At 45.0% G+C, this 26,953-nt stretch overlaps 1 protein-coding gene across 4 annotated transcripts in view; it reads left to right on the forward strand.

Moving 5' to 3' along the window:
- The first annotated feature begins 12,224 nt into the window (after positions 1–12,224).
- HEMD (uroporphyrinogen-III synthase family protein) overlaps positions 12,225–26,953 on the forward strand; it is a 34,553-nt gene continuing 19,824 nt past the window's right edge. For all 4 annotated transcript variants that reach the window (XM_087385977.1, XM_087385976.1, XM_087385978.1 and 1 more), the window contains exons 1-4: positions 12,225–12,355; positions 12,478–12,605; positions 12,721–12,808; positions 12,902–12,968. In XM_087385977.1, the coding sequence (XP_087242103.1) occupies positions 12,286–12,355; positions 12,478–12,605; positions 12,721–12,808; positions 12,902–12,968 (353 nt within the window). In that variant the 5' untranslated portion in view covers positions 12,225–12,285. The remainder of the gene's footprint in view (positions 12,356–12,477; positions 12,606–12,720; positions 12,809–12,901; positions 12,969–26,953) is intronic.

Genomic DNA, 26,953 nt, shown 5'->3' on the forward strand with positions numbered 1-26,953 from the left:
AGGTCCAAGGATCCAAAAGCTGAGAAGTGCATCTTTATTGGTTATTCTCTGCAGCAGAAATGGTATAGATGCTATAACCCTTCTACTTGTAAGTTTACAGTGAGCAGAGATGTTTTTGATGAGATGAGTAGCTGGTATAAACCAGTAAATGTGATTGATGATATAGATGCACAAAATGGTAATGCTGCATAGAATTCACAGCAGCAATCACAAAATATTAGTGGACTTGCAGTGTCCTCTAGCAGTGGTTCACATACTTTGCCATGGACAGGCAGATTGAGATCAGGAGAATCTCCTCAAAGCAATGCAGATAGTGGTATGCAGGTATCACAAAAAGGAAAAGAGAAGGTAGATCAGCCCATGTTTGATGTGAATGCAGGTCACTCTTATGTGGATGGTGAATCCAGTGGCTCAGAACAGAGCATTGATGATGAGTTAGGTATTCCTTCTGATGTTACACCTGGAGTAAGGAAGACCAGGGATGTTTTGAGAGCACCTGGAAGTGAGCCTATTTTGCGCAGGTCTACCAAAGCTAGGTATCCTGTGGATAGGCTGAAATATGATGGATTTACAACCATTCACTATGCCTATATGGTCAAAGTGATACAGTAACCAGAACCCACTTCTTTTGAGCAAGCCATGGGAAAAGAAAAATGGGAGAAAGCCATGGATGAAGAAATGGATGCCTTGGAAGCAAATGCTACATGGGAATTGGTGCCTTTGCCTAAAGACAAGAATGCAATTGGCTGTAAGTGGGTTTATAAGGTGAAGCACAATGTAGATGGTTCTGTGAACAGATACAAGGCAAGATTAGTTGTCAAGGGGTATGCACAAACATATGGGATTGATTATGAAGAAACATTCAGTCCGGTTGCAAGGATGGCAATCGTAAGAGTAGTCATTGCTATGACTGCATCGAAGGGATGGTCTTTACATCAGATGGATGTAAAGAATGCCTTCTTGCATGGTGATTTGCAAGAAGAGGTCTTTATGGAGCAGCCACCAGGTTATGTTCATGCTGTCCATCTTGAGTTTGTTTGCAGGTTGAAGAAAGCATTGTATGCCTTGAAGCAAGCACCTAGAGCATGGTCTGACAAGATAGGACAGTATCTTGTCACTATTGGGTTTCAGATTTCCAAGGCAGATTTCTCACTTTATGTGAGAAAAACATAGAAAGGTATTATGTTGCTTGTCATCTATGTTGATGATTTGATCATCACAGGTGATAGTGATGAGGATATCCTTCATGTGAAAATGCTATTGAAGCAGAAGTTTGAGATGAAGGATTTGGGAGAGCTGCGTTATTTCTTGGGCATTGAGGTGATTAGATCACCAAGTGGGATATGGCTCTTGCAGAGGTAGTATGGATTGGACATGCTGTCCAAATATGGGATGACAGGCTGTAAGCCTATTTCAGTTCCTTTGGAGCAGAATGTGAAGTTGAGCGCAGATGTAGATGAGCTTCTGGAAGACCCTACTATGTAGAGACGCATAGTAGGAAGTTTGATTTATATGACTATTACAAGGCCGAATTTGAGCTATGCTATTGGATTGGTAAGTCAGTTTATGCACGCTCCAAGGAAACCGCATTTGGATGCGGCTAGATGCATACTCAGGTATGTGAAGTCCACATTGCAGTATGGACTATTTTATGAGGCTGGGGTTCAGATACAGTTGCATGGATACACTGATGCTGATTGGGCTGGTAGTATTTCTGATAGATGATCTACCAGTGGATATGTGTTCTCTTTTGGGAGTGCTGCAATCACTTGGAGCAGCAAGAAACAGCCTACAGTTGCCTTGTCGAGCACAAAGGCTGAGTACAGGGGTGCAGCAATGGCTGCATGTGAGGTAGCTTGGTTGCATAAGCTACTTTATGATATGCATCAGTCTACAGATGGGCCAGTTGTCATTTATTGTGACAATATGAGAAGTATACACTTGGCAAATAACCCATTCTATCATGCTAGAACAAAGCAGATTGAGGTGCATTATCACTATGTGTAGGAAAGGGTTTTACTAGGTCTTATTAATCTAGTTTATGTCAGCACAGAGGATCAGGTAGCTAACATATTCATGAAGGCATTGGGCGCAGAGAAGCTACACAAGTTCAGAGACCTGCTTGGTGTGCAGGAATTGGGATTGAGCTCGAGGGGGAGTGTTGAGATATTGAGCTCCACTCGTGATATGCCAGGGTGACCATTGTGCATTTATGTCACCGACTTGTTAGCTACAGATGCGGTTGGTACACCGCCCATGAATAATAGCTGAATGATAGCTATCCTTATCTACTCTAGTTTGTGGCTCAGTTAGTATGCCACCTTAGTTAGCTGAGTTTAGTTTGAGACCCACATATAGGGTTCTTCTATTTCTTTGTACTTGAGTTCTTTTGGCTTTCACAACTAAGAAGAGGAAAACAGTTTTCAGCCTCCACCTTTGTGTGTATTCCCCCATTGTGTATGTGAGAAAGCTGCAAGTGAGACTCCTTCCTTCTCTCCCACTATCTTCACAATAACATCATGAGAGACCTTATAGATGCAAGGTATAACCCAAAATATATTACAACTGTGGATATCCAAGACCACAATTCCTCGAGTCACCTATTAAAAAGGATGATGAGGAAGAAGGGCCATGATCTCCTAGGTTCTAGGGTCATTCCCACAACATAGTATACTGGGGTGTGTGGAGTGTAGCATAGAGCTATTGTATCCAAGTCATTTGGGATGTATACTGGGGTGTGTGGAATGCAACGCAGAGGTATTGTATTCAAGTTGTTTGGGCTATTTACTAGGGGGTGTAGAGTACAGCACATAACTATTGTATTGAAGCCATTTGGGCTAAGTAATAGAAGCGATATTTATAGGTTCTTGATTTTGTATGGCTCATTATTATATATTGTTTGAGGTTATGTCTCATTGAGATTTTATATGGCTCATTCTGATTTTACATGTTTGATATCATATGAGTGATTTTATATGGCTCCAGGTGTTGTGCCTCCTATGTTTCCTTACTCATAGAACCAAGAATGCCTTGCCCATTACATCGGCTAGATCTTAAGCCTCACACAAAAAACCTGTTCCAAGTTGACAGAGGTCTTTTAATCCAAGGGAGCAAGCAAATCCAGCCAATGAGCAAGCAAGCCAAACAAAAAGGCTATGAAGTTCTACCTTCTATCAAGCTCGAAGCTATGAGGACAAAGTCCTTAAGCTCTTCTAGAGTGATGCCTTTTACAAGGGCCATACCCACAATTTCACATAAAAGGTCTTGTTAAATGATCTAAGAAGGATTTGAAGAACAAATGTTGTGAGAAAAGGTTGGATAATGAATGCAACTTGCATGCAGAAGATGCTTTGCCTGGAATCCGACATTATCACGCCCAAAATTGGTTCTACACATTAATCACAAAATCTTCAAAAACCAAGGTAATAACACGTTGCTGAATATTTCATTTACACAACAAGAAACCACACAAAAAAAAAAAGAAAATATTTTTTTCCTTTGAAAGTTGAATCATCACTAAGGCCTCCCTAAAGGGCATGCCAAAAAAAGGTGGTGGGGCAGCTACCCTTGTTTGGGCCAATGGAACCACAACTCTTGGGCTATAGTGTGTGCTGCTAGATTGCTCATAGACATGAAGATGACTTGGAATTTCTTTTGCTCCAGACATGACAAGGGTGAGCATGATGGGGTGGGTGTAGTAGTGAAAAGATCTTTAACACATGAGAAACTAAAGATAAATGGGAAAAAACTATAATGTGTTGTAGATGTTGTGGCCTTCTTGATAGCTAAATTGTCCCATGGTGCAAAATCTAGCCCTCCAAAGGGAGGGATGTGGCAAGGGTGTTTTGGGAGATCAAATATGGCAAAGTTTGTAGAGACAAAAATTGGGATTGTAAAGCCATTCAAAAGAAACAATGTTTAAGGGTTTTCAAAAGAGGATGGCAAGGCATTAACATTAAGAAGCCTGACATGCTATTGCAATGCTTGCATGCAAGGTAACTACAATAGATGCATCAACAAATCATATGTGAAGCCATGGAACAATCATACCCATTCTAGATGAAAGTGAGGATGAGGAAGCAAGAGAGAACACTGAATAGATGGTAAAAAAGGTATTAAGGAAATAAGGCACTTAGGGTGCCAAAGAGAGTGGAAGAAGAGGAGCCACCCAACTCCGGTAACTCAAAGGTTTTGGACTTGATGCAATGGATGTTCAAGAGGACCTAGTGCTGCAAAACCTAAGAGAAGAGGAAGACCTCTATGGCTTCAAGGATCCACTATCGGTGGTGAGGGAGACCTGTCAAGAACCACATGATATTGCCAAGTTATTAGCCTTTCTGTCCACAGAGGTCAAGATGCCAATTGCATCCTTGTTAAGAGGGAATCTTGCCTTTGGCAAGACCTCTCAAACCAAATGAATGGACAAATCCTGGCCCAAGGTCCTACCAACCCTAAAGACAACCAACCTCATGAGGGTTAGAACCTACCTAAGGTCCCCATCAATAAGTTAGGCCAATACTTCAAAGGTGATGACACTAATGCAGCTATCCCCATAACCTATCGGAAGCAAAAGGTTGACACCATCCTAGATGGGAAAGCTAGTGTGTGTTTGCACCAACGAATGCTGGGAGATGTAGGGAAAGCTTGCCCTCGAGAAAACCCTAGTAAAGCTAGCTGATAGCAAAATTGTTAAACCCTTGGGAGGTCTCATTGGTATTAACATTAAGGTGTTTGGCTTCACGTACCCTGTTTGATTTGTGGTTATGGACTTCGCCCAATAGCCCAAATATGAAGCCATCCTAGGTAGGTCCTTCCTGTGAATATCTAGACTCGTACATGATTGGTGCATGGACAACATCTATTTATGTCATGAGGAGCAAATCGTGCATGGACCTGCGCACATACAAGTCCCACCCACTGTTATGCCACCTATTTGCTATAGACTCTGACACATCAAGTAGGAGTGCATCCCTGAAACTGTTGTTCCAAACTTGTGAGAGAGAAGGTGACAACGGGAAGGAGGCAAGTGAGTTTTTTAATCCCCTCTCCCTAAGCCAGAGCTCTCTCAAAATTGGATTCACATTTTGGCAAACATTGATGTCCCATAAAGAATAGGGTTCCAAATAACAACCCCTGAGCTTGAAGAGTTGAATACGATGGTGCTCCTCATAATGTATAACATGCTCAAACCCCACGAGGTGAGCAGGGGGGTAGTAAGGGTCAAATCAGACCTCCATTGGCTAACATATGTGGGTGCCACTACTGCCCACCATGAGTTTTCCTCCAGTTGTTTGGGGATCTCGGCTCAGTAGAATTACCTCTCCTATTGGCTCCATGAGTACCATGGAAGATCCCCCTTTAGGTCTGCAGCTCCAAAGTTCCAAAATCGTAAAGGCTTCCACCAGGGGCAAGCAAGAAGCCACCCAAAAGGGAGTGGAGGAGGAGGATGAAGAAAAAGAGGACCTGTGATAGGTACCTTCTCATTGGGGGTTGCAGGGTCTAGGAGGAGTCCAAGGTTGAGGAGTGGAGAGCTAGTCTACTTTGCAGATTCAAGGGGTAGGGGTTGAGGAGAAGGGAGGAAGGAAGAGGGAGGAAGGAGGAGGAGGAGGGAGGAGGAGGAGGAGGAAGGAGGAGGAGGAGATGGAGGAGGAGGAGGAGGGAGTTCAAGGGAGGGAGGAAGGAGGAGGAGGAGGAGGGAGTTCAAGGGAGGGAGGAAGGAGGAGATGGGAGGAGAAGGGAGGGAGGAAGAGGAGGAGATGGAGGAGAAGGGAGTAGGAGGAGGAGGGAGTTCAAGGGAGGGAGGAAGGAGGGGAAGGTAGGAGGATGAGGAGGAGGAAGGAAGAGGGAGGAAGGAGGAGGAGGAGAGAGTTCAAGGGTAGAGAGTGCAAGGGTAAGGGCATGCTGGAACACGATCGTGTAAGAGAGCATGGATGCAATGGAAATCAATCGCATGAACACAATAGTGAACTTGAACACTGAATCCCAAAGAGTGGGAGCTTCATTCCATTTGAGAGATATTTATACATGTTAGTCTCTCCACTTTTGGGGGGGACCTTTTGGGTCTCTACACAAAGTGCAGGGACCTCCAAAAGTGTAGGCTTTTAGTCTTTCTCTCTCTAGATTTAGTATTTCTCTCTCTAGATCCTGATTTTGCAAGTATGATTGGATCTTTTCTAGAGAGGATTTTGGCTATCCTCATCTTTTAAGATTTATCATACTATCTTTCAGGATCAAGATATTACAAGCGAAGCTTCGCCGCTACTCTACACACACAATGCTCTCATAGTTGTCCTAGACTGCACTTCTGGCCCTTGTTGCCATAGGGTTAACAACTCCCTTGGACCGATTCGATTATCCGTCCTCGGGTTATGGTTGGGTCTTTAGACGATGTTGTGATGCGGTTGTCTTTACCCAATGAGTATGGTAAAGATAGCGGCAGTGATAGATGGAGCGAGCTTCTTGTCGATTTTTTCCTTGTAATCCACGAACACCGTAGTTTGCTTGCTCAGTTTTTAAGAAACCAATGTCAACCATTTCTTCAAACAAACACACATAATGTCCTTGAAGAGATATGGCCCTTTGAAAGAGGCAACTTGTTGTTTGAGCATCTATCTGTCATGAAATTTGGGTTCAATCCGGGTGCAATTTGTTCTTTAAGCAGCCGTGATATGGGTTCCCAAAAAAAGGAGTCATTATTAGGGGGTTAGAGATGTGTTAGTGTCGTAGGGACCGTCGTGTTGAAAACGTGCCTAGGATTGTTCCACGTGAGTGCGAAAATGTGCCAATGTAGACAGATTATCAATCGGAGGTCTTGGCGGAATTTTGTGAGCGAAAAATTCACCCACACGGGGGTGAAAATTAACATGTTTTATGGATGCCTAAATGGTGTGGGATGGGCTAGAAAAATGCCCATAGCGTGGTGTTTTCGTGTGTGAAATTCTGGTTCAAACGGGGTCCAATTTGGGTCCCAAATGGATGAGTTACAAGGGTTTAAAGTAAGGGTAAAAATGATCCTTTTTTGTGGGGGGGTCCTTGCCCTTAAGTTTGGTATGAATGGTCCTAAACTCTAACTGGGATGGACTAACTGAACTAAGGAAGATAAGCTAATCTACTAGTTAAGCTAACTTTGTAGTTACAATAACTATCCTAGCTAACTACAATTAGGCCACTAACTGAAATACACTTAGTCTAACCTAACTAACTAAACCGAGGTTTTACTAACCTAATTAGAGTCTATCTAACCTAATCTAGGTTAATTTTTAGGGCTTCTTTAACCCCCTTTTTTTTCAGAGGGGGGGTCAACGGGCGGTGGCTTCGGTGGTTTTTTTTTTTTTTTTGGGTTTGAGGGGGGGGAAAAGGCCTAAAGCCTTAGCCTCTTAAGGCTAAGGCTTGGCGGGTGCTGCGCTGCCGCCTCTTGGCGCACGAGCGGGTGCCACCGCCGTCGGTGTGGGTGGGCTTTGTCGCGTGGCTCTAGTGCCGCCGCCATTGGCACGCGGGCGGGTGCCACCTCTATGCGAGTGTCACCGCTGTCGGTGTGGTTGGGCTTTGCCGCGTGGCTCTGGTGCCGCCGCCATTGGCACACGGGCGGGTGCCACCTCTATGCGAGTGTCACCGCGTGCAGTCACCTTCAAGGCTTTAAGGCCTAATGGCCTTATGGCCTTGAAGGGGAGGGGGGGGGGTCGACAAAGAGAGAGAGAGAGAGAGAGAGAGAGAGAGAGAGAGAGAGAGAGAGGAAGGGGGGGGGGAGGGGGAGGGAGAGAGAGAGAGAGAGAGAGAAGGGGTGGAGGAAAAAAGAGAGGGGGGTGAGGGGGATGGAGGGAGGGGTAGAGGGGGTGAGGGGGGGGGTGGAGAGGTGGAGGTAGAGATGGGGGGAAAGAGGGAAGGGGGGGTAGAGGTGGAGATGGTGGGGAAGGAGGGAAAAAAAGGGGAACCTTCCTCCAAGCCCGTGCAAACACCATCAAAAGTCACCGTGACCCGCTATGTCACCCGGACCTACACCTCCTATCAAATCAAAGGTCATGGTACCACAAGAACCTACTGTGACACCAAAATTTGATTTTTTTAAATTTGGCATTGGTATTGTTTTTCTCTATGTTTGATAAGAGTTTGAGTATCAAGTGATAGCCTAGCGGCTCTCACTTATTTCTATTTTCTAAGATATTGTATGGGATTGAGAGGATGAGTGGAATGGATCATTGTAAATATCAGGTGTATGAATGATAAACACCTTGGTATGGGGTGAGAGTTATTTGTGTATGGGATATTATGGGGTTTTTAGAAAATAGGAAGAGTGAGTCATATAAAGGGGTGGGCTCATGTCCATGTGTTCCAATAATATAAGAGAGGCCACATGCCAACCGTGTGGAAGGCATGTGGAGGAGTGTGGAGTCAAGAGGAATCCTTCTAGAATTCCTATGTGGAATAAGGAGGATGTGGACATATGGAAAAGAGAGGGTCCCTATGGACTCCATGTGGGGAGACTCTTGACTTTCTCAATATTTTAAGAGTCTTGAGCATCTTTTAATGGGACACATGGCAAGAGTAGCTAAAAAGGACATGGATGGTGACATACAGGCTTCTTATGTGATTGATGGGGAAAGGAATCTACACAGGCAGCAATTGTGAATGGGTGAAGGAGGGTGATAAAATCTCTATAAAGGGAGCCCTCCTCTCCCTTGTTCATTATCTCTTTCACCATTAGGCCTCATGTTGATGTAGCTCTAGTCTCCTCAATCCTCTTCCATGAGCCTTCTCTCTCTCTTGTAGGATATTCTCTTATGTAGACTCTTGAGTCCATCTCTCTCTAGTTCATTCTCTCTCTATGAGTAGTCTTGGAGCTTCCACTCCCTCTTGTACATATGAAACCTCTTCTTATCCCTTGTGTTTATAGTATTTTGAGTTGCATTGGAGTGGAGTCTCACTCTATTGGTAATGAAGGTCACTTCAGGCTCTCTCTCTTGAGTGTCTCTTCCCTTTTTCCATCGCTTTCTCTTCCAAAGTGCTCAAAAGTGTTGTATATTTGGCCGCTCATTGCGCATACATGTTTTATCTATTTCCCAAGCCACAAAGGGAGCTCTTCCTTTCCTCCTAGGTGACCTCTGTGGGACTTGGATCGTTGATTAATTCTAAGCATGGAGATAGTATTCTCCCAAGTTGGCACCAGTAGGAGTAGGTGTTTTTCATGACAGTTTGACCCCCTGTCAGTATTTTGCTCATAACTTTTTGCTCGATGGTTCGATTTGGACGAAACTTATATCAACACAAAGCTCTCTTCAAGGAGCATAATTCTTGTCTTCAGTTATTATATTAGATGTTAAACCAAAAATCTATGACTCTCTGTGTGTGACTGTTTCTTTTTCAGATAGTTTTTACCCCCGTCCAGTAAACTGCCCATATCTTTCCGACTGCTTCTCTGTTTCTCACTAAACTTATATCAGAGTGAAGCCCATTTGAAGGCGCATCTTGATATCTGTTTGAATATTTAATATCATGTCTCTGCTAAAAGTTATGGGTCTCTGTGTCTTATGATATTTTGTAGAGTGTTTTGAGCTAATTGTAAAGGTATTTATGAAGGAGTTGCAATGTTTCCCCGGAACCTACCCATCTGACCCAATCAGCCCCTTCAAACTCCTTGATATATATCAGCTTATGTCATGTTGAGCTGCAAGATCTTCTTTCAACAACATATCACTCTTCTCTTTGGCACAGACTGGCTTGCTGAGATTAAAATTATGGCCTCTGCTGATCCTTTCCTTCTCCCTATGCTTGAGTACAACATCACTTGGGATGTTACCATCTTCATTCTCATCTAAGGGAGGAAAGTATGGTGTGGTCTCTTAGAATAAAAGCTTCTTTTTAATGTCCCTTTCCCAGTGATAAATATCTCTATCACTCAGTTTGAAAGCAGTAGGAAGTGAAGAGGTGCGTGAAGTTTATTACCCCCAACTTCATGTCACACTACCTTGCAGCCACACAAGAACCCGCATGCCTTATTCCAAGAGAGATCCATCAAAGCAAATGCCAGACAACCCGCATGCACACCTGACAACTAGAATGATTGTATATCTTCATGTTCATTGTCAATACACTTAGTGTACAGGTAGCTATATCATGTGCACTCCTCTCTCTCTCCCTCTCTCACTTCCGTTATCAAAATCCATGTATAGATGCCTAGTATGCATGCAGGATAGCCTAGGTTTAAAATCAAAAAATTTGGTTGGAGTTTGTACACCCTACATTATATTTTTTATTCCTACACTTGAAATTGAATAAATTTGACTCTCCACTTCCACGACCCCCTCCAACTTGCCCCTGCCACTCCATTTGTGGAAAAAATTAGGTAGGTTGAATCTCATTTAAAAATCTTGAAAGTTTTGAAAGAATGAGAGTGAAATGGGAGGGAAATGCAGGTAGAGAACAGAAGTGATGAGATTTTGGCGTGAAAGTCCATTCGATGAGAGGAAGAATAGAGAAAGAAGATTCCCGCTCAACAGCCAGCAAGAAATTTGAAAAGAGGGATGCAGCAAAGAAAAATTCGAAATGGTGCTCAGAAATGAGGGGGAAGGAAGAGGAATGAGAGAGAATGAAAGGAGTGTGGTAGCAGGATAGGAGGATTTGGTTTCAGGTCAAATGGTACAAGTTTGATTGAGAAACTAGGTTTCGCAGTTTGGTTACAGTTAAAAAACGTGATGGGAGAGTTGAGGGAGCAAGTGGGTGCTCCACATCATTGTTTGGGCCATTGAAGAAAGAAATAGAGAAGTCAGACCACTTCCAATATTCTATTGCCCTCCACCAACCAATATTCTATTGGGTTTGTCACCGAAGGGCTCCCTTACAAGGCCCTTTTTGAGTCCAATTTTTTTGTAAAGCATACATTTCTTCTTACTAATCTTCTATGAGTCTATAAACATGGCTCATTGCAGGAGCTATTTATGGAATCCAAGTTGTTGTGTGTGCATAAACATAAGAATTGATAGATTGCTTTGAAATTGGCTACTAAAGAAGACAAGATGTGAATTCCTAGATTGATCAAAGCTGGCAATAGAGGAGCAATGGCAAGAGTGTACTACATCAAGGATTCATGAGCCCTGAAGGAGCATGCCACCCAACAATCTCGTGAATAGTGCATTCTCATCTAGATTTTTTCATCTCTAAGGACAGATTGGGACCAATGTGGGTGAAAGGAGGTGAGACAATTAGCGACACTTAGTAGCAACACTATAGGGAACTAGTGTGGCTTTGTAATGAAACAAATTTAGCTCACCACCATAGCCATCTAATTACCTACCATAGCCATTCCTCAATTGAATATTATAGCTACCTTTTAAATTTTTGTGTGGATCAAAAAAATAAATTCTAAATTCATGCATCGCTCATTCTAGTGTGTCAGTTCATGAGTGGCTTTCCAACTTATAGCTCTACCGCCCTCCTCCATGTCAACAAGGTGCTGCATTGGAGAGTTGAAGCCGGGGGTGCACAGTATCACCAAGCAACTTTACGTGTTGTTAACAATGGAGGATGGGAGCCTATCGAGGGGGGAAGGGGGGTCGATTAATGAGGGAGGAAGCTATGGGGGAGGGGGATGGAAGCGTAGCATGTTCAAGGGTCATAAATGGAGGAATTGGTGATGGGAGTTGGAGAAGCAGGAAGGCAACGCAAAGGGTAAAAGAAAAAGTGGGCAACGTCTACCTTCTCTTCTAATCTCAGAATACTATAATTTGTTGTGATTATGTTAATTGTCTTCTTTTTTTTCCTACTCTAGTCTAAAGGCTACCTACCCAACCTAGTTGAATTCTCGAGGAGCTTCTATGAGAAATTATGGAGAAGGTAATGTGGTGACACAAGAACGTGCAATGTGCATGGATATTTTGCTGCTTCCAGGTCTTTTTGAAAGCAACTGAGGTTGGGTTCACACCAACCGGCGGCAGCCAAGGGAGCTTGACGCGCGGTTGCTGTTGCGAGTCCAAACTATCTGCGACAGCCCAATCTTGAAGTAGTCTAGTTATTGGCTGTCAAGGAATGCTGCAGCAGCAGCTTACATCAGTCTTGGATTGGTGCAACTGTGGGTGGGTTGGCGGCGGGGAGAAGTGGGGTGTGTGCGAGAAGTTATTTCCTCTAAAACGGACAATGCAAATGTGGAGTGGGAAGTGTGCCTATTACAATCTTGTGCCGCTAGTTATATATCCATGTTCCACAATCAAGGTAGGTAACCATCATTTAGTTATCCATGTTCCACGTAATGAGCGACCTTTTACACTCCTTGACTACTAGGGAGTTGGAGCTTCAATGGCTATGGCGATGGAGATGCGAGTCCCTTCCCCTCTCTCCTTCTCCTCCTCTCGACGCCAAGTTTCTGGTTTCTTTCTGCCACCTTCTTCCCAGTCTACTCAAACACAAATTTCCTGTTTTTGCACCAGATTCTTTGCTTTTCAATCCTCACACTTTGACGGCCTTTCATCGTTTGGTTGGTTTTTGTAGTGGATCTGCATCTCAGACGCCTTGCAGTTCAGGCCGTAAGCGCACCATTTTTGGGCGCAAACGCATTGTCGACGTCCGTAGTTGCGACCCGTGAGAAAGGGAAAAATGCCAAGCTGATAAGTGTCCTGGTAGGATCCAGCGACCCTTCTCAGCTTGAATTGATCTCTCAGGCGACTCGCTGTTCTTTCTATTCGAATCAAGGGCTCTCTAAAACAGATAATTGCGTCCTTTTATTACTTTCAGCGTACCCATGGAATTTCTAGTTTGGAGCTACCGCTTATTGAGCATAAAGAAGGGCCGGATTTTGAGCGACTACCAACTTTTCTTCGTGGTATGTCAATTCAAATGCGCTAGAAGACTGTGAAGGGTAATTCTCGCCTATTTGGAGATGGTTTTAACTTATAACGCTGTGTTATTTTACCAGAACGCAGCTTTGAGTGGATTGTTATTACGTCACCAGAGGCAGCCTCAGTCTTCCTAGAAGGTTGGAAGTAAGCTTCGAAATCTCAACCATCATACACATTAATTGAGATGCATTTAGAAAACTGGAGACAACTAGGGGATCAGAAAACGGAACCATTGCAATTTGCACACGTCAAATTTTTGGTGAGACCCAAAAAACCGCGGAAGAGCAACTTCTTTCGAATTAAAAACATTGATCATTAATCGTGGACCTAAGCTCGTCGTTCAATGCCTTAGCAGAGCCTCCCCAGCTCCACCTGCACTTCCACCTCCACCTCAACCTCAACCTCAGAATGGCTCAATCATCATCAGGAGCAGTCGGCCTTTTTGGCCTGCCATGAGGTAGGTCTAAGTGAAGGCTATTACCAAGAAGCAAAAAATGGTCATTTTCGATTTTAGAATTTATTTTATGATCCCTTTGCTATTTTCTTCTCTATAAACCTCCATATTTTTAGCCTTTCTCTCCTTCGCCCCCCCCGCCCCCCCACCCCCCCCTCTCTCTCTCACACATGAGCTTTCAATTTATCATCTTTTTTGCGCTACAAATTCAATTCATCTTCTTTTTTGGTATTTTAGATTATGGGCAGGCCTTATGAATGATTTATTATCATTCACCTTGTTTGTCTTTTAGTCACTTCAGTCTATATTGGCTTAGCAATACATAATTAAAGTAGAAGCAAGTTGCAACCAATGCCCCACATTAGGTGCATATGAGCACTTCGCTTATTAGCACTGCCTTCCAGGCAGGGCTATACTAATAGTTTTGTTAAAAAGTGTCCCACACAGTTTGTTGCCAAGTGGCCCCTTCTATTTTGGTTCTCACACACACCCACACACACTTTCATTTTTTAAGAACTCTCTCTCTCTCTCTCTCTCTCTCTTGCACACACATAGCGTTTGCAAATCTCTTTGCATTTGCAAGCGGTTGCATCATCTATTCATCTTGACAATTGTTTGCGTCTGGCAAAACCTAAGGCAGTGCTCACGAGTACTTGTACTCACTTGTTTTGGGTCATTACTTTTTTAATGCTTGCACTGTTAGTAAATAGCATGTGCATGTGTCAGATACAGTGGGCAGGTTGCATGCATGCATTTTGGTATCGAGCTTTAAAGTTTTTTGGGAGCAAGCAGTGGGGACTTTCATGGTGGATAGCCTTGTTGCAAGCCGTAGACAGACGTCCATCCATTACTTGTTGGGGGGCCTTTCAGCTACCATGAGCCTGAACGTTGTTGCATTTTGGATGATCCACTGCCATGATGAACGCCTCAAATACTATGACATCTGACAAAGAAAAATACGGTTTGGAATGAGACTCCCTCAAAGAATGGGAACACGTGACATGAGAACCCAAAGAAGCCTAGGACCGTGACTTGTTGCTCTCTTGATTTGCACTCAGAACATGGATACTAGAGCATCAACATAGCCATATCAGACATCATTCCAGGGAAAAATTGATCTCTAAGTTGTCGGCTTGGTTGTCTGCAAGGTTGGCAATAGACAGATTTATGGTCAATGAAAGCAAATCGTTCCCCCATTTAAAGCACTAGAGCAGCCCAGACAAGCAGCATGTGCTGGGTAGAGGAGGAAGAAGAGTGTCCAAGCAGGGCCTATGTTCTTACCATACTTCGATAGGCTGGCTTCTATCCACCTAGGCTACCTACCAAAATAACCGGCATCCCTGAAAATTTTATTGTAGAATTAGCTTAAAAAGCAACAATTTTACATGAAAATGACCATAGTGTGGTGCTCCAAAAAGCACTCTCTATCTCCTAGTTTGTTCGTTTGCAAGTAAGTATTGACAAATTCAATTCTAAGCCTCTGTTCCATGACTTGGTTGTGGGCCAATACCCTTGCATCTAATGAGATCCTCTAGCTTATTTGTAAGAACCTTGGTGGACATGTCAGCCTAATCTATTTGATGCTAACTACCTTCTGTTTTAGTGGCATGTCCACAAAATCCCCTATGTTGCTTTTCAAGAGGCAATTGAATTCCATTCCATGCCTGTTCTATCCCCAAAGGACTTTGGCTTCATGACCTCATTGATTTGAGCCTTTATGGCATAGCTCGATTATAATGCAACTTTGGTTTTCATATTGGAATATTGTAGTCTTCAATTGTGGAACATTCATGTCCTCTAATATCCATTTCCGCCATATAGACATGCAGATCGCCATGCATACAGCCTAAATTCGGTCTCTGTTGCTTCTTGTTGCTTCTTTCTGACCATGACAAGAAATAATATCCTATTGTTGAACGTTTGGTGTTGGAATCACCAGCTCACTCTGTATTGCAATAACCTCTAAATGTAGTTTGAGATTTGCGTGATGTTATCTTGTCTTTGTAAACCTACTCGGTGCTAATTACTTATTGTTTTAGTGGCATGTTTACCAATTCCAAACGGCTTCTTCAGAATGCAATTGACCTCTGTCTCCATGGCTGCCCTCAATTCTAGACTATCCTTTCCAGCATGAAAGACTTCAATTCTAGACCATCCTTTCCAGCATGAAAGACCTCAATTCTAGACCATCCTTTCCAGCACGAAAGCACAGTTCTGTTAGAAATCACTGACCTCACATGTGAGCCCCGGATTTGAGGGGACAAAGGGGCAGTAGATTGTATTGGGGAAGGGTAGGCACCACTACAGCATAGGGGGCCTGCACATAAGGCCTTCACAAGGGCCTGGAAAGAAGGCTGGCTGTAGGGCAGCAAAGGCCCTACAGCAGGGCCTTAAATAGGCCTAGATTAGGGCCTGATTGGTCGGCCAAATGGCCGACTGCAGGGCCCCCCATGCTGCCCAGGTCAGCTGAAGGGGCTGAATCGGCCCCTTCTGGTCAGTTGTTTTGGCCCAGCCCAAGCGCTATAAAAGGGGGTCCTATCCCCCCTCATTCCTCTCTCACTCCAGCCCGCTTATTACTACAAAGGACAGTGCATCCAGGAGGAAAGTGAGGAGAGTTTTCCAGCAGACTTGCCTCAGTTTGTGAGGTGTTCTTGTGAGCTCAGTTTTTCCACACTTGGTGGATCAATATACTCTTAGTTTCTCTCTCTCTTGCTGTCTACATAGATCTCTATCTGTGAGTGTTTCTGAGTGTTCTTTGAGCTGAAGGTTGAAGAGAGGTGTGAGAGATTCTATCCTCCGATTTCCAACATGGTATCAGAGCAAGGTGTCCAGCTCTAGAAAGGAGTTCCTAAGCAAGTAGGCGACTCCAATCGACACTCAGGCTTGCTGCATGGTCAAGTTTTCTGCTGCAAGTCCATTTTTCAGTTTGCTGTGCGCTATTATGCGAAGATGGAAGAGAAAGAACCATCTATAGCCTCTTCATCCCATGTTCGTCCTTCCTCCTCCTCTTCTCATCTTCTTTCCTCATTCATCCCCATCTTTGGTGAGTCTAGGAAGCTGGTTGGACCTAACTATCCCATATGGAAGGTGAAGATCCGGAGTCATCTCATGGCTCAGAAACTCTAGAAGCTTGTGACGGGTATTGATGAAAGGCCGGAGGATGTTTTGGACAAGAAGGAAATAATTTTGATTCCAGTAGATGTGGACAATCTCGCAGCGTTGGAAGAGAAAGATGCCCAAGCCCTAGCCATGCTGATAGGGATGACGGCAGACACAGTAATTCCCAATATTCAGATGGTGGAGACGTCTGTAGAGGCGTGGGCCATCATGAAGGATCTATACGAAACAGATAACACGTCTTGGATCCTCACTCTCCAGCATCAGTTGTACAATCTGGATATGAGTAAGGGAGACAACGTTCATGACCATATGACGAAAGTCAAGGTGGTAAGGGACCAGCTCGCAGTAGTTGGTCAGAAGGTAGACTCAAGTCATCTAGCATTGCTGACACTACACAAGCTACCTTGAAGTCTCAAAAGTTTCGTGACGACAGTCACTACAGGACAGAGGACCAAGCCTCTCACATTTGAAGAGCTTGGCCCTTTACTATTGCAGGAGGCAGATCGGGAGAAACTATCCAATCAATTGGACGAGAAAGCACTTGTTGCAAGGGACAAGCCAGGGAACAACAAGTCCAAGGATTCCAAGAACAATAAGACCGAGGATGCAGAGAAAAAGAAGATGAAATGCTTCTACTGTGAGAGGCTTGGTTACTCGGCTAAGGAATGCCACAAGAAGAAGGCAAAGCTCAAGCGGAAGGAGTCTAAAGCCAATGAGGAGCCAAAGACTGAATCGGCCAACATCACTACCGGCGCACTTTTTATCATTATTGAGTACTGCTCAGCCTATGCAGTTAGCGAAGGCAAGGAGGGCTGGTATGTTAGAAATGACCCAACAGAGGGTACGCACATCGGAAGACTGATAGAATAGCCCAGGAGCTCACATAGTGTGGTGTGGGTGTGGAATCACAAACTTCTTAACTTATGTGCATAGATGTGCAAGCCAGTAAATAGACAATGCTCAGAGACAAATATAGAAGCAACACTTTATATTTCCATCCGTCTAGAAAGTAGGGCAGGATACAATACCAAAAGGTTCTCCTACTACAAGCCTGGCACTTCTAGATCTCTGAGCCTGCGTGCTCCACCTCGAGCAAATGTAAACTCTCTGTCTAGATCCCTTTCACCTTGCTGTCCAGAAGCCAGCCTAGGTGGGCAGCACCTTGAGCTCAGTCTGGGTGGGCTAGGTGCTGCTGCTGTCTGCTCCCCAACTGCTACTGCAAGTGATGATGAATGAGGGCTGGAGGCCCTCCTTTTATAGGGCACAAGGCCTGCCCCAAAAAAACCGACCAGCAGCCTGAATTTGGCCGACCCAATCAGGTCGACCAGGCTGCTATAAAACTGCCCTGAAAGGGCTCACTTAACCAGGGCCCCTGGCCCACAAAACTAGGGCTTTGGCCCTCACTTCAAGGGCTGATGCCCTCTTATATATGCGGGGTCCAGCCCCCTTTTGCCCTGCCATTTCTAGGCATGGTAGGCTGGCTGGAACCAGCCCTACCAGCCCTATGACTGGCCGACCAGGGTGCTGGTCAGCCCCGTCCTGTTGTGCCTCTGCCAGGTCTTTTTCCAATGCCGTACAGATCTGATAAGCCTCTGTACAGCCCCGTACAGTGGGGCCATACCCTGCTTGTCAGCGTGCCCTTCACAGGGCCTTGTTGTAGGCCATACGCCTGTCCTTTGCTTTGACAGCTGCCCACATGGAAGCTCTTGTGCTGCCCATGTGACAGCCCCAATCTCTCCAGGTCTACCTCCCCCATGCTCTCTCATATGGGGGCTTACAGATGGGGAGGTGACCATTCCAACATGGTATGTGGATAGTGGAGCCTCAAAGCACATGTCCAATAAGAAAGATTGGTGACTCCAAAGGTAACTGTGGGGGATAACCGGACATGCTGTGTGAAGGGTGTTGGTAGTATCCCATTCATCACGACTGCAGGAGACGAGGAGGTGTGACACGTCCCCAGCACTCCTGAAACCTCTGATCTACAAGCAAACACAAGAACACACCAAACGTGAGGAATCTGAGCAGGCTGCTCACCACCCAACCATGACATCTACAGGATGCGATCCCGAATCAGAAGATGTCCCCTCCGAGCCACAAGCTGAGCTACAACCAGATCCTAACCGGCCTGGTGTCCCATACCACCAGGTGGCGCCTAGAGGCCTGGAATCTGCTGTTGGGCCTTGGGCTACACTAAGATGCAAGTGCGCGTCCGCGACTCAATCCAGGATCAGACCTAGCACCTAGGAACGAGACTTGCTCCCCTCGGCTCTCTGAGAACTGAACCTCTGGGCCCCTTATATAGACTCGGGCCCAATGCGCCAAAAATAGCGAAGACCTCTAACTGGTTCGTACCCTTGCCACTCAACCTGAGAATCAGGCCTGCCTAGCCCTAAGCCTCCCCAAGCTACCTGAGCTAGTCTTGTGTACCCCAGTACACGTCAGATACCAATCCGTGCATATTCACTAAAAAACCCGAGAATGTCCTTTGGAGGTTCAGTAATGTCTCCCATGTTGCATCCTCCTCAACACGATCCTTCCACTTGATCTTGTATTCCGTGATAGTTCTATTACGAATCTGTCTTTCACAAAATTCAATAATACTCTCAGGTTCGTGTGGAATAAAGGTCAAGTCTGTAACCTCTACTATTTCTTGAGGAGAAACAAGTTGATCATCTGCACCCAGTAACTCTTTCAGTCTACTGACATGAAACATTGGATGTACTTTAACATCAGGAGGCAATTCTAGTTTATATGCAACTGGTCCAACTCTTTTAATAATGTTGAAAGGACCATAGTATTTGGGGGATTTTTTAGGAACCAAACCAGTACTTAGACTCTTGGATTCCTTGGGAATACGTAAATATACCATCGTCTCTTCAAAGTACTCTCTAGGTGAACGATGTCTATTAGCATAAATTCTGTCCCGATCTTGGGCACTTCTAATAGACTCCTTGGCAAACTGCAACATTTCTTGCATGTCTTGTAAGAATGTCCTTGCAGCATAATTTTGAATTTCCTTGAACCCAACCATAACTGGTGACTTAGGTTGAAACCCGTACATAAGCATAAAAGGACTGTAACCAGTACTTGAATGCTTTGCACTGTTATAAGCAAATTCTATCATGGGGAGATAATCTTCCCATGAAGACTATCTCTTAGAAACATATGCCCAAAGCATATCTTCAACCAATTGGTTGACCTTCTTTGTACTGCCATCAGATTGTCCATGATCTGAGGAACTCATACTTCGAGTAGTTTCCAACTTCTTAAAAACAAGTGTCCAAAAGTTACTTGTAAACTTAGAGTACTTGTCACTGACAATGTTAGAAGGCAAACCATATAGCTTAAACAATTGGTCGACAAACTCGTGAGCCAACTGAACAGCTAATATGGTCGATCTAGTAGGTATGAATCTAGCCATTTTTATGAGACGGTCCACTATGACCCAAATGGAGTCATGACCCTTGCGCACTCTAGGCAAACCGGTAATGAAATCCATGGAAATACTTTCCTATTTATTACTCGGGATTTGCAATGGTCGTAATAAATCCGCGCTTCTAAGACATTCTGCCTAACCTGACAAACTCGGCAACCTACCACATAGTTTTCAATAAATGCACGCATCTCAGGCCAATAAAAGGTATGTTTCACAAGAGACAGAGTTCGATGTATACCTATATGTCCAGCACTAGGAGCATCATGACACTCCCAGAGAATCTTGGATTGAAGATCCGAAACATTTAGCACACATATCTTTCCATACGGAACAGCAAGCCGTTCCCAATCATCCATTGACCTCCTGCCGCTTGTACCATAGGTGGCATAATCCCCGAGTCTTGATCAACCATGGAGCTCCCATCCTGGACCTTCTACCAATAAGAACTGAAATGACTATCAGTTGCGCAAAGCCCTCTCAAGGATTGAAATAGGTCTGAGGATATTTCCGTAAATGACATTGCATTTACAAACTTGACTTGACTCAAGGCATCTGCTACACTATTCATGGAACCCTTTCGATAATGTATTTCAAAATCAAAATCTTGCATTAACTTTGCCCATCTAGCCTTTCGTCCCCGCAATTCAGACGAGTCACACACATACTTGATTGACTGATGATCTGTCAATACAAGGAACTTCGAACCATACAAATAGTGTCTCCAAACCTTTAGAGCATACACAACTGCATATAGTTCTTTTTCTAGTGTGGGCTAACGATATTGGGTATCGTCTAACTTTTTACTCTCAAAAGCTACAGGTCTGCCCTCTTGGAATAAAGCTGCTCCAATCACAAAATCACTCGCATCGGCCTCTAAAACATAAGGCTGGGTAGGATCAGGTAATGCAAGAATAGGAGCTTCCTTGATAGTTAGCTTTAAGGTTTCAAAAACCTTGTTCAATGCATCATTCCAAGAGATCGGCTGGTAGACCTGCGTCTCCACGACCTTTCAATATGTTGGTCAAGGCTGCCGTGATGTTCGAATAATCACGCACAGACTTCCGTAGAAAAACCGTGAATCCTAGGAAAGAACGAATTTGTTTCTTTGAGGGATGGGCTATTTTAAAACCTTCTGGATACGATCTAGATCAATGCTAATACCTTCAGAAGAAATCTTGTGTCCTAAGTAAATGATCTCCTTCATAAAGAAGTCACATTTACTCATCTTGGCATAGAGCTTATGCTGTCTTAGAATAACTAAGACAATCCGGAGGTGTTCAATGTGATCCTTTAGCGTTCGGCTATATACCAAGATGTCATCTAAGAACACGACAATGAATTTGCCCAGAAAATCTCGGAACAAATCGTTCATCATTTGCTGAAAGGTAGCAGGAGCATTGGTTAGGCCAAAAGGTAATACGAGAAACTCGTAGTGGCCATACCTAGTTCGAAATGTGGTTCTATCTATGTGTTTAGCGTGGATACGGATTTGGTGATAACCCGTACGCAAATCAATCTTAGTCAAATACTTCGCTCTAGCCAAACGGTCTATCAAATCATTGGAACGAGGAAGAGGGTATCGATTCTTAATAGTCACTTTATTTAGTCGTTTATAATCTATACACATTCTCCGCGAACCATCTTTCTTCTTTCTTAAGAGGACAGGTGCACCCCATGGTGATTTACTTGGGTGAATATAGCCCATATTCAGATAATCTTGTAGTTGTAAAGCTAACTCATCCTCCTCAAGCTGGCTCATCCTATAACGTGGAATACTGATAGGTTGAGCCCCAGGTACTAACAACGTTCTCAATTCATGGTGTTCAAGCACGCTTAAATCATTTTTGTTATTAACAGAGACAACAAATGAAGAAAGCGGAATCAAAACACATTGATACACATCATAGATACAATAGGTGTCCCTGTGTTAGAAACTCACTGTGCGCACCTGTGAGCCCCCGATTTGAGGGGACAAGGGGCAGTGAGAGGTAGGAGGGCTGGGGAGAGAGAGAGACTCAGGCCGGCATCATAGGCAACCAGCACACGCGCTGGTTGCAGCCTGCAACAGCAGGTAAAACAGGGCTTTAGGCCTCACATGGAGGCTCCTGCAACAGCGCAGACTGGCTGCACAGGGCACCCTTATATAGGGGCCTGTGGCAGGCCAAGTCGGCCCAACCAGGGCCACCGACCAGGGCCAACCCTGGTCGGTTTTCTAGGGCCCATGTAGTCGGCCACCAGATAGGGTACTGACCCTGCTGGTGGGTCAACTCAAGGGGCCTATAAAAGGCCTACTCCTCCATTCATTCCAGCATCCAGTGCAAGACTTAAAGCCCCTCTCCAAGGCTGTGTTCAGCACTCAGATCTGGAGGAGTGGCTGAGAGAGAAAGTCCATCAATATTCTCCAACACTTTGCTGTGTTTGTACTGCTCCCTTGGCTATTTTTCTGCCCACCATCTGGTGGATGAATAAACTCTCTTTCTCTCTCCGTCCATATTTATTTATGAGAGAGTGTTTGTTGCATCTGTGATCATCTATCTGAGTTGAGTGTGTGTAAGAGTTGGAGAGATCTTGGGTGGAGGTTTGAGTGATTCATTCCTTCTTGATTTCTAACATGGTATCAGAGCCATAGGCTCTCAACTCTTCTTCATCAAAGCACTCTCTGAAGGAATGAGTCCCTTGGCAGAAAGGCGATTCTGTTTTCAGCTCAGGCTAGCACAGGAGGTCAGTACATCTTTTTTGCTTCAGTTTTACAGTTTGCTATTCACCGAGATGGATCAGCGTTCAGAAGCCTCTACACCCCCTGCTTGTCCTTCCTCCTTCTCCAGTCATCTTCCTTCTTCATTTATTCCCAATTTTGGTGAAGCTGGAAAGCTCGATGGGACGAACTATCCAATCTGGAAAGTCAAGATACGAAGCCATCGGTTGGCACGGAAGCTGAGGAAGATAGTGATTGGGACCGAGGAGAAGCCGGTGGACATTGTGGACAAAAGAGGTGAAGTTTTATTTGAAGCCGACTCAGGCCGGCATCATAGGCAACCAGCACACGCGCTGGTTGCAGCCTGCAACAGCAGGTAAAACAGGGCTTTAGGCCTCACATGGAGGCTCCTGCAACAGCGCAGACTGGCTGCACAGGGCACCCTTATATAGGGGCCTGTGGCAGGCCAAGTCGGCCCAACCAGGGCCACCGACCAGGGCCAACCCTGGTCGGTTTTCTAGGGCCCATGTAGTCGGCCACCAGATAGGGTACTGACCCTGCTGGTGGGTCAACTCAAGGGGCCTATAAAAGGCCTACTCCTCCATTCATTCCAGCATCCAGTGCAAGACTTAAAGCCCCTCTCCAAGGCTGTGTTCAGCACTCAGATCTGGAGGAGTGGCTGAGAGAGAAAGTCCATCAATATTCTCCAACACTTTGCTGTGTTTGTACTGCTCCCTTGGCTATTTTTCTGCCCACCATCTGGTGGATGAATAAACTCTCTTTCTCTCTCCGTCCATATTTATTTATGAGAGAGTGTTTGTTGCATCTGTGATCATCTATCTGAGTTGAGTGTGTGTAAGAGTTGGAGAGATCTTGGGTGGAGGTTTGAGTGATTCATTCCTTCTTGATTTCTAACATGGTATCAGAGCCATAGGCTCTCAACTCTTCTTCATCAAAGCACTCTCTGAAGGAATGAGTCCCTTGGCAGAAAGGCGATTCTGTTTTCAGCTCAGGCTAGCACGGGAGGTCAGTACATCTTTTTTGCTTCAGTTTTTCAGTTTGCTATTCACCGAGATGGATCAGCGTTCAGAAGCCTCTACACCCCCTGCTTGTCCTTCCTCCTTCTCCAGTCATCTTCCTTCTTCATTTATTCCCAATTTTGGTGAAGCTGGAAAGCTCGATGGGACGAACTATCCAATCTGGAAAGTCAAGATACGAAGCCATCGGTTGGCACGAAAGCTGTGGAAGATATAGTGATTGGGACCGAGGAGAAGCCGGTGGACATTGTGGACAAAAGAGGTGAAGTTTTATTTGAAGCAGATGCGGATGAACTCAGTGCATGGGAGGAGAGGATGCTCAAGCCTTAGCAATGCTAATTGGCACGACAGCAGATGCTATGATTCCTCATATCCAGTTGGCAGAGACGTCTTCAGAGGCGTGGGCCATACTGAAGGAGCTGTATGAAACCGATAATACAACTCGTATCATTACTCTTCAGCATCAGCTTTATAATCTTGATATGAATGAGGGTGAGAGAGTGCATGACCATTTGACAAAGGTGAAAGTCGTGCGGAACCAGCTCGCAGCGGTTGGTCAGAAGGTGGACTCGAGTCAATTGGCGTTGCTCACACTCCACAAGTTGCCACGGAGTTTCAAAAGTTTTGTGACTACGGTCACTGCGGGTCAACGGACTAAGCCAATCACCTTTTAGGAGCTTGGCCCACTCCTGCTTCAAGAGGAGGCTCGAGAGAAACTCTTTACGCAAATTGACGAGAAGGCATTGGTGGCCAAAGACAAGCCTGGAAAAGACAAGCTAAAGGAGTTCAAGAAGTTAGAGGACGCTGACCGAAAGAAGAAAATGAAGTGCTATTACTGTGAAAAGCTTGGCCACTCCGCCAAAGAATGTCGAAAGAAGAAGGCGGATTAGAAGCGGAAGAGAGAAGAGAGATTAGGTGAGAACTGATAAGGCTAGTTTTAGCTCTATGTAGCATTTTGAGAATGTATCAGTTGGTAGGTGAGCTGTGGTTGGAAGCTTCATAGTTCAAAGGCTATGAAACTCAGGGATGTTCTTCTGGTGATGGGCAGGGTGGCCAGCCTGAGTTATTACTTCTCTTACAGCTTTCCTTGTGAAAAGTTTTACTAGGAAGCTGCAATTTGTTTCAATCTCACTGGCGCATTTTTTCAGGAAATTAGAGATCCTTGACTGTTTTCCTGCTGCTTTTGATAATGCAGCCCACTATGTATCTTTGCTTACTCAGATTATTTTCATGAAAGTTAAAAAGTCCAGCATTCCAGGACAATTCCTTCTGTAGATTGCCCTGTCTGGGCTGTGGACTTCTAAAAATGGTTGAACTTGACTTGATTGTTAGAGAAACCTAGATCCTTGGCTAATTTGGTGAGGAGAAGGATATCTCTGGAGTACTTTATGTACCCAACCTTTGCAAGAACTTACTGTCTGTAAGTCAGATGGACAAAAACAACATGGCAGTTCTCTTTCAAGATGGCAAGGTCACCGTGACATCTAAAGCAAATGGACAGATGGTGGCTCAAGGAGTTGAAGAGAACGGACTGTACCGCCTCAGTGCAATGTTGTTTCATGAAGACAACGGAAAGTCCAAACTTTGGCATGAGCGCTTCGGTCACGTCAGCTATGGAACCTTGGCTGAAATGTCAAAGTCGAAGATGGTGGATGGACTTCCACCAATTACAGGCAAGGATGATGTCTGTAGGGCTTGTCTAGAAGGCAAGCAGCACAGGGACAAGTTCCCACAAGAGGCCTCGTTTCGGGCCAGCAAACCTCTTGAGTTGGTTCATGCCAACATTTGTGGCCCAATGTCTACAGCATCGTGGGCAGGATCCAGGTACTCACTTCTCTTTGTGGATGATTTCAGTAGAATGACCTGGGCGTATTGCTTGGCCAAACGAAACTTTTGCTCCCACAGCTCGCATGGTTACTATCCGGACAGTGATTGCCCTTGCTGCCCAATTCCAGTGGCCTATTTTTCAAATGGACGTGAAGTCCACATTCCTTAATGGAACCCTGGAGGAGGAGGTATACGTAGAGCAGCCACCGGGCTTTCAAGATCCAGGGTCCCCATTAAAGGTCTGCAGGTTGAAGAAGGCGCTATACGGGCTGAAACAGGCCCCGAGAGCTTGGTACCAAAGGATTGATGTATTCTTTCAGAAGATAGGGCTAAGTCGGAGCCCTTCTGAGGCAAACCTCTACTTGTTCATTGAGAAGGGGTTGCGATTGGTACTCATCCTCTATGTTGATGATCTTATCTTGATAGGTGACCATGTCAAGAAGATTTCTCAGGTCAAGGAGCTACTCATGTCTGAGTTTGAGATGACTGACCTTGGGTTATTACACTACTTCTTTGGGATAGAAGTAAAGCAAGCCAAAGACAGGATCTTCATTTCACAGGAGAAATATTGCAGAGAACTTCTGAAGAGATTTCAGATGGAGGATTGCAGGACAGCAGTAGCTACCATGGAAGTCGGGCTCAAGCTAAGTGTTCATGACACATCTCAGCCGGTCGATACTCCTTTGTACCGACGATTGGTAGGAAGTTTGCTTTACCTTACCAATACTCGACCGGATATTTGTTATGCAGTTGGGCTATTATGCCAGTTCTCTGCTTCTCCCAGGAAGAGTCATTGGGATGCAGGTTTACGGGTGCTGAGGTATCTAAAGGGTACTTGCACCTACGGGATCACCTATACCAAAGGCATCGAACTAGGCGAGTTCTGTGACAGTGATTGGGCGGGTGATGCTAACACCAGGAGATCAACAACAGGGTATTGTTTTTTACTTGCATCTGGTGCCATCTCTTGGTTGAGTAAGAAGCAACCCATAGTGGCCCTTTCATCTACAGAGGCAGAGTACAGAGCTGCATGTACAGCAGCGTGTGAGACACTGTGGTTGAGGTGGATTCTGGAGGACATGGACATGTGTCAGGAGGATGCAACAGTGCTGATGTGCGACAATCAGAGTTGCATAGCCATTGCCAAGAATCCAGTGTACCATGCGCGGACCAAGCACATCGAAGTTCATTACCACTTTGTTCGAGAGCTCATCATCGACGACGTGATCGAGCTTATGTACTGCCCGACCGCCGACAACTTGTCCGACCTCTTCACGAAGGCACTTCCTCGAGAACAGATGGAGCACCTCATCAAACGAATGGGGATTGGCCCACAGTTGTGACATTGAGGGGGGGTGTTAGAAACTCACTGTGCCCACCTGTGAGCCCCCGATTTGAGGGGACAAGGGGCAGTGAGAGGTAGGAGGGCTGGGGAGAGAGAGAGACTCATGCCGGCATCATAGGCAACCAGCACACGGGCTGGTTGCAGCCTGCAACAGCAGGTAAAACAGGGCTTTAGGCCTCACATGGAGGCTCTTGCAGCAGCGCAGACTGGCT

Source organism: Dipteris shenzhenensis, chromosome 15 (assembly GCF_047967505.1).
Source record: "Dipteris shenzhenensis isolate YYH24624 ecotype China chromosome 15, Dip_SZ_1.0, whole genome shotgun sequence".
NCBI lineage: Eukaryota > Viridiplantae > Streptophyta > Polypodiopsida > Gleicheniales > Dipteridaceae > Dipteris > Dipteris shenzhenensis.